The sequence below is a fragment of the Artemia franciscana genome, chromosome 7, assembly GCF_032884065.1.
Source record: "Artemia franciscana chromosome 7, ASM3288406v1, whole genome shotgun sequence".
Classification (NCBI taxonomy): Eukaryota; Metazoa; Arthropoda; class Branchiopoda; order Anostraca; family Artemiidae; genus Artemia; species Artemia franciscana.
This window is the reverse complement of record NC_088869.1, coordinates 57,459,786-57,474,753: the sequence shown is the minus strand read 5'-3', so window position 1 is coordinate 57,474,753 and position 14,968 is coordinate 57,459,786. Positions and strand designations below refer to the sequence as shown.

The 14,968-nt window shown below is 37.4% G+C and overlaps 1 protein-coding gene across 6 annotated transcripts in view; it reads right to left on the bottom strand.

Moving 5' to 3' along the window:
- The window catches only part of LOC136029518 (mitochondrial thiamine pyrophosphate carrier-like), a 35,105-nt gene that overhangs the window by 9,049 nt on the left and 11,088 nt on the right, over positions 1-14,968 (bottom strand). For all 6 annotated transcript variants that reach the window (XM_065707966.1, XM_065707971.1, XM_065707968.1 and 3 more), the window contains 2 exons: positions 11,017-11,172; positions 8,535-8,702 (listed from right to left, as the gene is read on the bottom strand). In XM_065707966.1, coding sequence (XP_065564038.1) covers positions 8,535-8,702; positions 11,017-11,172 — 324 coding nt within the window. The remainder of the gene's footprint in view (positions 1-8,534; positions 8,703-11,016; positions 11,173-14,968) is intronic.

Here is a 14,968-nt window from a genome sequence, read left to right as displayed (position 1 = left end):
ATATTGACCATTTAATGTACGACATATTTCGTTTATAATTAGTTTTTAAGGTTCGTTTGTTCTTTCCTTTTTTTTCCTCTCCTTCTTTGTTTTCTTCGTTGCTAGCTCAACAAGAGCAAAGAGCTCATATGGCGCTTGTGAAGAGGTCGGAGGAGCCAAGAGCTCATATGGTATGAGCTCTAGCAAAATTCTAAGAATCAATAGATTGCTTTAAAAGGAAAATCAGAGGCTTAATGCCAGTCGGGATTTAAAGTAAGAGCTCTGAGTCACTAGGTCCTTCTAAATATCAAGATTCATTAAGGTCCGATCGCCCACTCGTAAGTTAAAATACCTCAGTATTTCTAATTTTTCTCTCCCTTCAGCCTCTCAGACGGTCGAATCGGGGAAAACGACTTTATCAAGTCAATTTCTGCAGCTCCCTGAAATGCCTACCTATTTCCATCGTTCTAGCACGTCCAGAAGCACCAAACTCGCCAAAGCACTAAACCCCACCCCCTAACTCCTTCAAAGAGAGCGGATCCAGTCCAGTTATGTCAATCACGTATCTACGACATTTGTAAGCGTTTTCAAAGATTTCCGGCTTCCCCCTCCAGCTCTCCCAAATGTCAACAGATCTGGTCGAGATTTGAAAAAAGAGCTCTGACACATGAGTTCTTTCTAAATATCAAATTTCATTAAGATTCGGTCACCCGTTCTTAAGTTAAAAAAAACCTCAATTTTCCTAATTTTTCCAAATTAACAACCCCCAGCCCACCCCCAAAGAGAACGGTTCCGTTTCAATTATGTCTATTTCGTATCTATAACTTGTGCTTATTCTTCCTATCAAGTTTCATCCCGATCTCTCCACTCTTAGCGTTTTCCAAGATTTCCGGTTTCCAAGATTCTTGGTCCCCCCCCCTAACCCTCTATGTCACCAGATCCGATTCGAATTGAAATGGAGTATCTGAGACATAAGATTCTTCTATATATCAAGTTTCATTAAGATCCAATCACCCATTCGTAAGATACCTAAATTTTCACGTATTCCGGTTTCCTCCTCCAACTCCCCCCAATGTCACAGGATCTGGTAGGGATGTAAAACACAGGATCTGGTAGGGAGTTCTAAAACACAAAATCCTTCTAAATATCAAATTTCACTAAGATCTGATCACCTGTTCGTAAGTTACAAATACCTCGTTTTTTCTAATTTTTTCAAATTACCCCCCCCCCAACTCCACCAAAGAGAGCGGATCCGGTCCGTTTATGTCATTCACGTATCTTGGACTTGTGCTTATTCTTCCCACCAAGTTTCATCCTGATCTCTCCGATTTAAGCGTTTTCCAAAATTCCCCCCCCCCCCCAATGACACTGGATCCGGTCGGGATTTAAAATAAGAGATTTGAATAACGAGGTCCTTTTAAATATGAAATTTATTAAGATCCGATCACTCCTTCGTAAGCTAAAAATACCTAATTTTTTTAATTAACCCTCCCCCCCCCCAACTCCCCCAAAGAGAGCGGATCCGTTCCGGTTATGTCAATCATGTATCTAAGACTTGTGATTATTTTCCCCACCAAGTTTCATCCCGATCCCTCCACTCTAAGCGTTTTCCAAGATTTTAGGTTTTCCCCCCAACTCCCCCCAATGTCACCGGATCCGGTCAGGATTTCAAATAAGAGCTCTGAGACACAATATCCTTCCAAAAATCAAATTTCATTAAGATACGATCACTCCTTCGTAAGTTAAAAATAACACATTTTTTCTAATCTTTCAGAATTAACCCCCCCCCCAACTCTCCCATAGAGAGCGGATCCATTCCAGTTATACCAATCATATATCCAGGGTTTGTGCTTATTTTTTCCACCAAGTTTCACCCCGATTTCTCCACTCTAAGCGTTTTCCAAGATTTTAGGTCCCCCCCAACTCCCCCAATGCCACCAGATCCGGTCGGGATTTAAAATAAGAGCTCTGAGACACGATATCTTTCCAAACATCAAATTTCATTAAGATCCGATCACTCGTTCGTAAGTTAAAAATACCTCATTTTTTCTAATTGTTCCGATTAAACCGTCTCCCCCCCCCCCCCAATAGTCAAATTGAAGAAACGACAATTTTTAGTTTAATATGGTCTGTTTTCTGATACGCCTACCAAATTTCACCGTCTTAGCTTATCTAGAAGTGCCTAAAGTAGCAAAACCGGGACAGACCGACAGAATTTGCAATCGCTATTTGTCACTTGGTAGATACCAAGTGCCATAAAAACCAGGAAAACATTCCGGCGCTGGAACAACATAGAGAGTTATTTAAGGGCAAATTTAAAAAATAATATTTATATCTAATCGCTTTTTATAAATTAGACTTGATAACACCATCATAAAGTGCCATGTGGAACCAAAAAGCGTATTTGGAGTGCCAATACCAGAATGGAAGTGTTGTAACGAATGAAATGGAATGAAAAGTGTGGGTACTATCATAACTGAATGGTTGAAAACCTTAATCCTGAGGTTCACAAGCTAATTTAAAAGTTCATTTTTATATCTACTCCATATTATAAAGTCGACTTCGCAGCACCATCATAAAGTGCCACATGCCACCCAAAATTGCCTTTGGGTCGCTTTTCTATTTATTCTCTTTTTTTTAATGTAAATACCAAAAAAGGAGTTTTCCAATGAGAAGACTCCAATAGGATTTGTTTTTAAATCTAGACATAGACAAAAACTAGAGGGGTATCACCCCGCAACCTGTCTCAATTACCACCAACAAAACTAGTACGCAGACAAAATTATAGAGGAATATATAAAACTAAATTCAAAGCTATTGATCATTTCAGTGTCCTTTTGTAGATTTGTAGTTGAAAAGAGCATTACAATGCCGCATCGAGCGCTGATAAGCCTTTGAGGTCTCGTTTACCTAATCGTCTTAAATTTCTAGCATTGTAAAAGCATATGTTATAAAGAAGAATGTTATTGACAAGATGCCTTAGTCTAGTGGAAACGGTTCTGCCTTGAGGCAATGATAACATAAGTTCTAATTTGGGACATAACATGTTTTTTTTAATGCGTATTCTCTTTCAAGCACCGATTCATTTCCAAAGATTTCCGATTCATCGTCAAAGAAGCAAAAAATAATGGAAACTACATTTTTGTAAATTAGATTAACCACACATCTTAAATAATTTAATAATTCCTTAGGTAATTGAATTTTTATTTGAAACTCCCCAAAGATGCCAAGGATAAATACTCCATAGACCCTTTTTGTGACAAATCCTGGATTTTTTAGGCAAAGTTAAAGGGAGATGCGAAGTTAAACCTATATCTGATGCCCTATTTTAGCAAAAACTCACATTATCTTCATTAATTTCTTTGCCTAAGTTAAAAAAATGTTTTTATAAGTTTAATTGTCAGTATTCTTCACTTGGGTACAAAAAGGGATAAACTGGGCTTGACTAGAATGTAGAACTGAGACTTGCAGCTTCAAACAGTGAATGTAAAAATGATTATAACTCTGCAATATATAATAATAACTATAACTATACAACAATTATAAATTATAACTATATAATAATTATATCTTTTATAACATTGTCTGCTAACAGACAAAAACGCATGTAATTAGTAAAAAGGCAAACACGACAAGGATGGTGCGATCCACCCCTTCCATCTGTGCGATCACTGCATGTTTGGGCGCCCTTTAAACCTGTGTTTCATGGAAATTTTAATATTCCAAAGGTTTTCTCCGTTATTTACAACGTTTTCCACTGGGTTGTTTCTAACGTTTAGAATTTTAACGTTTAGAATTAACGTTTAGAATTTTGAGAACGTTTAGGTCTCACTAGTGTTGGCTCTGAATCTGCTCATATTTAATCTGGAAACAATTTTTTTTAACAGTTATGCATGTTTTAACTGGATTCATAAACAATAAAAAAAAAAGGCCGAAAACGAAAATAAATTATAATGGATAATCAAGTTAAAACTAAAATGAACAGAAATTATAACAAACAGGATGAGGGCTAACACCCCGAATCATTCTAAAGGCCAGAATGTCATTTGCAGTTTACTAAATACAGTTTTCATTTCGAGCAGTGTGGTTTTAATTGGAAAAATATCAACAACAACAACAAAAACACAAGGAAATTACAATAATAATTAATATTACCGAAAAGAACTAATTAAATTAGACTGATTGTTTAATATATAATGATCCTCATTCCTGGAACTTCCAGCAATTTCACACGTAGTAACGTTATAAAAGAGAAAATGTTTAAAGCATACTTCGTTTTCAGTAAAATACAAATGACACTCTGGCCTTTAGAATGCTTAGGAACGTTAGTCCTACTCTTATTAAACCAAAATCCCCAAATATGTTATGCTGGTTTTTAGTCCTTATGTTGCTCATCAGTTTCATTTGAAAAAAAAAAAAAAACAGATCTTTTAAATTCGATTTCTTACAGTTTTTAATAAAAGGCTAATTTAGTTGTATCTATTTTTCAAATATGTCCTTTGAGACTGGGAAGGCTATATAAATATCCTTTTAACTATTCCAAGCCACTTAGCTATCTCATAAATTTTGTTTGCATGTTTCCTGTTCAGGCCAAAATTGTTGTTTGTAGGAAAAAACCTGCAGAAATTGGCACTCTGCAGTGGCGTGTTCTTTTTTTTTCGCCTTAAAAAGCACATAAATGCTTCTAATTTCCATTTGAATAAGCCTTGTAATGGAAATGGACGAGCACTGGTTCGATCCCATTGCCTCTGAAAGAAAAACTAGAAAATAATCACGTTTTCATTGCCATCCTTCTCGGGAAAAATACGAAATTCCCTACTTTTTTGTTATAGCTTTATTATTCTCAGCCACGATGACTTTCGGTGTAGAATATTCGTAAAAATCATGGCATTACTTTTAGGTGTATCTGAACCCTCTTTCTGAAATCATACACAAACCGTCATTCTGACAACTTCAGTAATGAAATTCACCATCAATGAGTTTCTAGGATTTGGGTTTCTATTTACAGGGGCCACTCTTTATGAATTTTAACACAGATTTGTTTGATCCAGGGCTCTATTAAATGTGTGGAAGGATGTCCTCTCCATCAGACCTCTCTCAACTATCTACATTACAATTCAAATTCTTGCACAACAATGCATCAAGAATGCTAATAATCCCTGAAGAGGGGCGCTCCTTAAAATTAGTACTTAGGGAGCTCGATTATTGCCCAGAACGAAGGGACTCTCAACTATCTACATTACAATTCAAATTCTTGCACAACAATGCATCAAGAATGCTAATAATCCCTGAAGAGGGGCGCTCCTTAAAATTAGTACTTAGGGAGCTCGATTATTGCCCAGAACGAAGGGGCTCTCAACTATCTACATTACAATTCAAATTCTTGCACAACAATGCATCAAGAATGCTAATAATCCCTGAAGAGGGGCGCTCCTTAAAATTAGTACTTAGGGAGCTCGATTATTGCCCAGAACGAAGGGACTCTCAACTATCTACATTACAATTCAAATTCTTGCACAACAATGCATCAAGAATGCTAATAATCCCTGAAGAGGGGCGCTCCTTAAAATTAGTACTTAGGGAGCTCGATTATTGCCCAGAACGAAGGGACTCTCAACTATCTACATTACAATTCAAATTCTTGCACAACAATGCATCAAGAATGCTAATAATCCCTGAAGAGGGGCGCTCCTTAAAATTAGTACTTAGGGAGCTCGATTATTGCCCAGAACGAAGGGGCTTTCGGGAGCAAATTATCCCATAGTTTCTAGTTATGTTTCAATAATTTACTGAAAGTTATAAAATTTGGACCTAAAAGCACAATTTTTGAGGCTTTAGTATTGAGGCTGCTGCTGCAGTTAGTACATGAGGCCTCACCTCAGAGGCTCTTTCACTTACTATTGTCATTGGTTGTTCTTTACACGCAGTTAGCCACAACAAAATGTTTGAATGATCTACTATGCAAATCACTCAATTTGAAATATATATAGACTTTTCAAAAGGGAGCCTGAAAGTATTGGAAATAAATTGACAAAAGAGGTATGTTTTTATATTCCCCTGCTTCTAATAGCGAGTCTTGTTTTATTGCTCCTTGCTTGAGAAGGCTCTTAATATAATCACCACAGCCCCAAGCCACCTGAGGCCAACCCAGCTACGCACGTTCCTCCTCCATCCCAATGTATCCAAGGCCTCCTTCTTTACACCCTCCCAGGAATTCCCGTTTCCCTTAAATCTTTCTTTCTGACATCCTCCCGGGCCAAACAAGGACAACCTGCTTTCAATTTAGCCCTAGGCGGTTGGCCGAAAAGGACAATCTTCGACAATATGTCATACTTCATCCGCAGAACGTGCCCTGGTCGTCTCAACCTTTCTCTCATTACAGCGCTAAAACCGAGATTGAACCACACTTGTCGTCTACTAGGCCTATAATTCCCTAGAGGGACGCCACTCCTCAAGTGGGAATAGAGTTGACCGCAAGGTCCCCAATCTGGCAGGTACCGCAAAAGGGTCAAGGCAGCCCTTTGCAGAAGCCGTTGTTCACAGACCTGGATATTACGCCCTGCCGCAATTGTCCTCCAATAGAGGATCCTCCCATGATAGTGTTCTGCGTCACCATGCAATTTAACCCATTGCTGTTAGTAGGTTTGTAACTCACGGGACGTTTGGACACACCGGTAGGGCCCAGCTGAGTGTACATTTCACGAGCCTTCTTTCTCCTCTGCCTGTATTTACGGCCCCGGGCGAGGGTGCCCCAGTTCCTATTATGGACTACCAGGGACAAGGTCTCTCTTTGTTCCGTGCTTCCTATGGAGGTACCCTACAAATCTGTAGGGCGTTCCCCCACCGCCACCAGGAGACGCGCTAAGCAGCCTAGGGCAGGCCCCTATTGAGCACTAGACTCATAAATCTACTATGACAAGCCTAAATTTAATATGTCAAGCCTAAACCTTCTATCAATCCTATTATTTCGAGCCTGAATCTACTATGCCAAGCCTAAGTATACTCTGTCAGGCCTAAATATACTATGTCAAACCTAGGTCTACTACGTCAAGCCTGAATCTACTCTGTTATGCCTAAATCTACTATGTCAGGCTAAAATCTACTGTTTCAAGTTTAAATCTACAATGCCAAGTCTAAATCTGATATGTCACGTCTGAGATATAATATGTCGAGCCTAAATCTACAATATCAAACCTAAGTCTACTTTGTCAGTCCTAAATATACTATGTCAAACCTAATTCTACTATATCAAGCCTGAATCTACTCTGTAAGGCATGAATCTACTATGTCAGGCCAAAACCTATTATGTCAAGCCTAAATCTACTATGCTAAGTCTAAATCTGATATGTCACGCCTGAAATATAATGTTTCAAGTGTAAATCTACAGTGTCAGGCTTAAATCAACTATGTGTGGCCTAGATCTATTAGCTTACTTTCATTTTATCTCTGGACAACATACTCAAAGCATCACTTTGCGAAGAAAATAAACAAAACAGAAATGGAAAAAATAGACAAGGTTTGATAAATTTAAGCCAGAGATCGCTGAACTGTCGTACTTTGCAAGGCTTCTCGCTACTTACCAATTGAAATGGGTAAACTAACCAATTTTTTGTAAACAGAAACTTTAAATAAGTCTAAAACACATTTTTTTGTAATTGAAAAAAAAACACAAACAAAAATATTAAGCAGGGAAAATGACGAAAAAGGGAGAAACTAATTTAGCTTCCGCCGATTTTAATCTTGTTTTAAAGTTTGGTATGCAGGCTGTCGGATTTTTCGAGAATTTGCGGAGAATTATACGAACCGCAGCCATTAAATACAAGAAAAAAGAAAAAAAACATAGCCAAAAAAACATAGCCTATTTCAGCATTAGAAGCAAACAAATTCACTAAAAATTTAAAAATATAGGTCTTTAAAGTTTTAAAGTTTAACATGCAGGCTCTCGGATTTTTCGAGAATTCGCGGAGAATTATACGAATCGCAGCCATTAAATAAAAAAAAAAAACATAGCCAGGAGGCACTGCCTATTTCAGCATAAGAAGCAAATAGATTTACTAAAAAATTAAAAAATACAGGTCTTTCAAGAGTGCACATTCCTCTTTTTGTGGTCTTCCTACCTATATCGCTGATAAAAACGAACCTTAACTTCTTGACACGCAGTTAACTTTTGATATTTTTTTTTATTAAGCCTAAAATTCAAAAAACAGCAAATGATTGCTAGGCAATTTTTTTGCATCAGAAAAAATATTTAATACCAATTTTTTTTAGCGTAATTCGGCTACCTAAAATCTTCCCAGTGTTATTGATGCCACGAAGAAAAAAAATGGTAAGGACTCTCAGAGTCTGAAATCGCATCGGAATCGAGACATCGACGTGGAAGATGGATTAGAATCAGAACTGCCAGAACTATTTGCCATCTTTCCATCACTACTTTACTGGTGACTCCAGAGTACACAGCATGAACTTTCAGAAGCTGAATGCAAAGCATAATTTTTCAAAAAAGCATTCAGAAGTGTAAAATGAAATTGAGCGGATTAATACCAAGAAAGTGATACCTTAAATTCGCCCTGAGAAGAAAAGCGTGTTCGTAGTACATCTGTTGGATATGAAACCAGGGTTGCAAGACATCCACCACAGCCACCAGCAACCCCTCTAATTAGCACTTCATTTGTTTCATTTGATAACAGCTTTAGGTTTGAATAAAGTCTATCATACGATACAAACTAGAAAAAACTCAGTTTTACATTAGCAATAGTCTTTAGCAGTCTACTAAGAAAAATTGGATTTCTTGGCTAATGGTTGATGGTACAATATAGGTAAAAACATGTCCAGCTCTTAGGGGAGAGGGCAAAAAACAGCAAATTGCATTTTTAGGTAATTATTCTTTCGGTTTTCGCGGAGAGGGGTCCTTCTGACAAATGCCACATGGAGGAGCAAATCCTCCTTATGTGGAGAAGTGGCTGTACACTTGTAAAGCTCAATAAAGCTTTATGGTCGTAAAGCTGGGTTAAGAGAAGGGTCTTGAAAGCTGAACTTTTCCTCTGAAAGGACTTGGGCGTTTTCAAAAAGTGTCCTAAATTATAATATTACTTTTTGGTTCAGGAACTTGATTCAAAAAGTTCAAATAGAACTAAAAAGAAAAAAAAAAACAATGATCCAAATATTTGGGCATGTACACAAGAAATGCACGAAGATAACAAACTTGCTACTTAAAACCGCAGTTTTATGAATTTTATGACTTTATTTTTTATTTCTTTTCTCGCACAGCAAATAAGTGTAAAAATGGACAAAACTGAAATGACTATTAAATAATAATTTAAAGAAACCTCACCTCCGTTCCCCCAGACCAAATCTCATTGTTCGCATGTGAACTATCATCAAAAACGTTTTTTCAGCTGAAAGTAAGGAAGTTATTCTAATCAAACGGCCCTTGTGTTTCAGGAGTCGTTCTTGAAAACTGTGGCAAACAGTCAAACTTTGGCGTAAAGAGCAAGGTATTAGTGAGGGGGGAGCAACCCCTTCATATACGGAATAATTTTCTGTTCGTTTTGAGTTTTTATGTTGGTCCTTACTTTCGTTTAAAAACTTTCTTTTAATATTTCTGATCATTTTTCAAAATAATACCAGTAAAATCTAGCTCATCCTCCATGGAAAATTCCCTCCCTTCACGGGAATCTCCTGTGTGGATCCTCCCACGTATAAAATACACCGCCTCCCCCTTAAAATCCCTTACAGACAATTCTATCCTCACTGAAAATTCTCCCCCTCCCCCTCCGTAAAATTTCTTGCAGAAGGTTCAGCCTAAAAAATTATCCTTAGTATAGTTTCATTTGAAAAAGATTAAGTTCCAATGTTTCTTTTTCGATCACTCCGGAAATCCCCCCTTCCGTGGAAATTATTTACCGGAAATCCGAACAAGCTGAAAATTTCCCACATACAAAATTGAGTAAACAAAGAGAAAGTAAGACAAATAAAAGGAATTCAGTGTAGGAATTCTGTCAAATCCCTCAGCGTAAAATTTCCCCTCGAATGTTCACCCCTGAAATTTCAATCCACACGGAAAATTATCCCAATAGAAACTCACCCTAAGCACAAAACTCTAACCACGAAAAATGCCTGTATACCTCCCAATAACAAATACTATACAAACACAATAGGCAAATTTTATGACTTAAAGACCTATCCCCAGGGGATGGGAGGAGGGGGCCATGTTATCTCCAAAGACATAGTTACGAACTTTTCAACTATGCTGAGCACAATGGCCATCTCAAAATTTTGATTGGGCGATTTTCGGGGAAAAGGGCATAGGAAGGGGGCTAGTTGTCTCTCCTATCTTTTGGTCACTTAAAAAGAGCACAAGGACTTTTAATTTCTGTTACAATTAGCCCTCTCTTAATCTTTTGGGACCATTGGTTGGATACGATCACCCATTAAAAAAAAACAAAAAAAAAACAACACATCTGTGATCTTTCTTCTGACAAAAAATACAAGATTCCACATATTTGCAGATAGGAGCTTGGAACCTCTACAGTATTGTTCTCTGATACACTGAATTTGATGGTGTGATTTTAATTAAGATTCTTTGACTTCTGGGAAGTTTTCCCCCTTTTTCGAAAATCAGGCAAATTTTCTCCAGCTCGTACCCTTTTATGGGTAACACTAAGCTCGATGGATCTTATGTATTTAGAATCAGCATAATAACTCAATTCATTTGATATACTTATTGACATCAAAATTACGTTTTGTACAGGAACTGTTTGATTAAAAACACAAATAGAAATTAGTTAGTTGTCCCAATCAAGAGAAATGTTTTTTGATAGTAGAAGCCGTACATGGCCATTGCATCCAAGAAAGCAAATATTTTCTTTTACTCTTAGCTCACATTATATTGTAAAGATTTTTGATCTTTTTTTGATGTCGCTACTTATTTTTTTGCTTTATTGAGATTACATTCTATAATTGATTTATGGTGTTAGCATTCCAGAGGGAAAAACATAGTTGGACACAAAAATGATATAAACCATAAAAAAAATGTACCTGGACTGAGCCGTATATAACTGAAAGTAACTGAGCTGGAACGTGCCCTTTCCAAAACCCAGCAATCCCTTCTCTTCTCCAAATGTCACCGCATGCTTGCATCAATCCCCTGTACCTAGATGTCTGGCTATGGCGACGAATAGGTTCTATTTGAAGCTGAAAGACATAGTTCAAAATAATTGTCTTTCTTTATAACGATTCAAAGAATTTATTGCATAAATAGATAGTGCCACCAGCTTAAAGGAGCTTGTAACAGGGTCGCCCTGAAGGAGGTTTGAGAGACTATTTACCCTCCTCTTCCAGAAGACTCGTTGGAGACACGTATGTTTTGACTTGCGTGACAAAACTAGCATGATAAAAAACTATAAATGTATCTGAACTTAGTGATCTACCCAATTATTATTCAGGGAGTCGGCCAAAATATCGTCCTACCACAATTCAGCTTAGTGAATCTATAAGAGGTTGAAAGAGGGAATGAACCGAAATTCAGCTCTGGCAGTATACCGGATTTCGGGTCAGTGAATTTATCAGAATTTGGCAAAATTTGACGCAAAGAATCTGCCAGAACTTGATAAAGGTACATGTCAGTAAGCAGCTCAGGTAGTACCAACATTTGACTATGGTAACCTAAAAAAATTCCCTGAGGAAATCTGCCAAACTCTTGTTCAAAGAATCTACTGGAATTTGGCTCCGGGAATCTATCAAACCTATTCTCGGGAAATTTACTAGAAGCAAGAGCAGAAGGTCTAATTGAATTGGCTCAAAATGATTAAGGGAGTTTACCGAGATTATAAAGTATCCTTGGAACATATAGAGTCAAAATTTACTAGGAATATCTCTACACAAAGCCTGCTAGTATGATTTGTGCAAATAGACAATAGAGATTACTCGAGCGTTTGTTGGGCAGTCCCAGTAACCTCCAGTACTTTTACAATTTCGATCTATCTTTTAGTTTGATTTCAAATGGATCTCAGATATAAGCATCTATTTCGTGGTCAAACTTATGCGTTCACTGCTGCACTCCGAACAGAAAACTCGGATATAGTTCTGACGTGCAAAATGATGGACATAACACATAAAGTACTAAGCAATGCAGCAGAAGCTAAGATTGATAGGCAGACAAAGGCTTCGGCAGATCTTACAAGAATGGAGAGACTGGTAGATGATGAGCGAAAAATGGCATAGAGGAATAATACTGATGTTACCAAAGACACGGGGTACTGCAAGAGCATTGATTGGTGGATTAGGGGAAATCAACCAATCCAACCTTCGGCTGATTATAGCGTTTTCCTCTGTTAAACATTTATCCTGATTAATAGTTAATATAAGTAGATTTTATTAGCAAATTGTCGAGGCTTTATGAGTTAGTTTTAGGACCTCTATTTCTTCGAAATGGGGAAAATCATCTTGTCTTCTGGTCAATGAATGAAAAAATGCCTATGAATAAGCGTATTGTTGAAACCCATATATCTAATCCTGATAGCTTTCTCTACTAATTTCAGTTATTAGGGTGAAAAAATTCAAAATCAAGTTAGCCTAATTGCAATATGATTCCAAAGTTCTCAGGAGAGCCTCAGGATAAAGAAAAAGTTCAGGTTGAATTTGGCTTTGATAATTGGAATACCTTGGCAAAAGGAACGACAATTTTTAGCAAAATAAAACTGGTTAAAACCACCTTGCATTCCACTACGTCTGGCTGGTGTCTCCAAAGTCTTATGCCAGTAGCGTAAAAAACAAATCTAGTTACAAAATATGAAGTTGGATGTGTTGCGGACAAATTGAAAACGCACTATATATAAAAAATAAATGTGCTAGTTAAAGGCCAAAGGTTTGCAGTTTTACGTGACATAATTTCTGAACCAATTTTGGCTTACTCTAGCAATTAGCACATAACCAAACTTAGAACATAACCATAAATAGAGAGTCTGAAATCATGGTCTTTAGTGAGTTTCCAGCAAATCCTCAATTCCTATAAAACATTGGAGAATTTCATTAAAATCCCAGTGGAATTATAAAACAAAACCCCCACCCCTAGATCAGGAATCTTATAACACCCCTGTCAATTGAAGGATAATACACATCATCAAGCGTTCGATTCTGTTGATAGAAGAGCTTTAGCGAAGGGTCTTATCCTTCTATGGTATACCAGACAAAAACTTTAAAGTGCTATGTACGCGAATAACACTGCTGCGGTTAAGGTAGTAAATGAGGTTAGCAGCTGGTTCTGTATTAAATCAGGAGTTGAGTAGGGTTGTGTTCTATCTCCCTTGATATAGATCATTTTGATGGACTTTGTCCTAAGGAGCATAGGAAAGGCAATGGGAGAACATGGAATCAAATGGAGAGGAAAACAAGTCCCTTCGTTGTCAAACACCTTTGGTCCTCAGTTTCATTGATTATGAGCAAGCTTTCGATTCTGTTGATAGAAAAGCGTTAGCAAAGGTCTAACCCTTGTATAGTATACCAGAAAAATACATTAAAGTGATTTGTGCTATGTACGAGAATAATACTGCTGCGGTTAAGGTAGGAAATGAGGTTAGCAACTGGTTTTGTATTCAATCAGGAGTTAAGCAGGATTGTGTTCTATCCCCCTTTATATGGATCATTTTGATGGACTTCGTCTTAAGGAGCTCAGGAAAGGCGATTGGAAACCACGGAATCAAATGGGGAGGAAAAACGCTCCTGGACTTAGATTTTGCTGATGATTTAAGCATCCTAGATGAGCAAAACGAATGAAAATTTAAAGGTTTTCCGAGTTCAGGATATTAGAATATGTTTGAAAATTAATTTTAAGAAGATTACATCACTAAGGCTAGGAATAAGAGAAGATGAAAAGGTGAAGTTGGTAACAAAAAGATTGGTCAGGTCGACAGCTTCGCTTACCTTGGCAGCATTATTAATAAAGACGGCTGTAGCAGTGATAATGTTAAAAGTAGAATAGCCAAGGCTCATTGGTGCTTTCTCATAGTTAAAAAAGTTTGGAAGAATAGGAAGATAAGTTTGCAAACCAAGATTAGAATATTATAACCTACAGTGATGACAGTGGTCAAATATGGTTCTGAAGCTTGAGCTCTCTGAAATGCGGATGAAGATTTACCAGATGTTTTCCAGAGAAATTGTCGACAGTTTGTTCTGGGTAACTGGCTGACTGAGTGTATTTCAAACAGTAGTCTGTGCAAAAAGTGTGGTTGAATCCCACTTTCTAGGGCTATAATGAGAGAAAGGATGAGATGGCTAGGGCACGTTCTGCAGATGAAGGATGACAGATTACCGAAGATTCTCCTTTTCAGCCAACCCTTTAGGGCTAAACTGAAAGCATGTTGTCCACGGTTAAGGTGGGAGGAAATCATAAAGAAACATCCAAGTGAAATGGGAACTTCCTGGGAGGGTGTAAAGAGGGAGGCTCTGAATAGATTGGGACGGAGGAGCAGCGTGCGCAGCTGTGTTGGCCTCAGGCGGGTTGGTGCTGCAGTGAGTTGTTAGAAGAAAAGGAAGAAAGGAATCACAGAGAAGATCCTGTCTACGAGCGTAGTTTCCCTTCCTCAGTGATGTTTCAATTAATCCACAAAAAAAGTAATATAGTGACCTGTTTTCTGTTAAAACCCATTTTTAAAACATTGGTTACAAATATATTTTTGGCATTTAACTTCTTTTTGATAAATATTTAACCACTACAGTTTTCTCACAAACTATTTCCAGTCGAAACATTTCCAGTCATCCTTCCAAGGTGTCTTAATAACATTAAGAAGCAGGTGACAATGAAAAACAGGTAAAAAAATTCTGGATATTTTGACCACATACATCTGTGATCATTATCGGCAGATATTTGTGTATCTGTTTTACACCATCTAAAAAAGAACTTATCTCTATTTGAACTTTTATTTGTTCATTATAGAATGGCTGTGTGGTCTTAGAAAAAATATCTAAGAGATACACTATTTTTAAAATACTT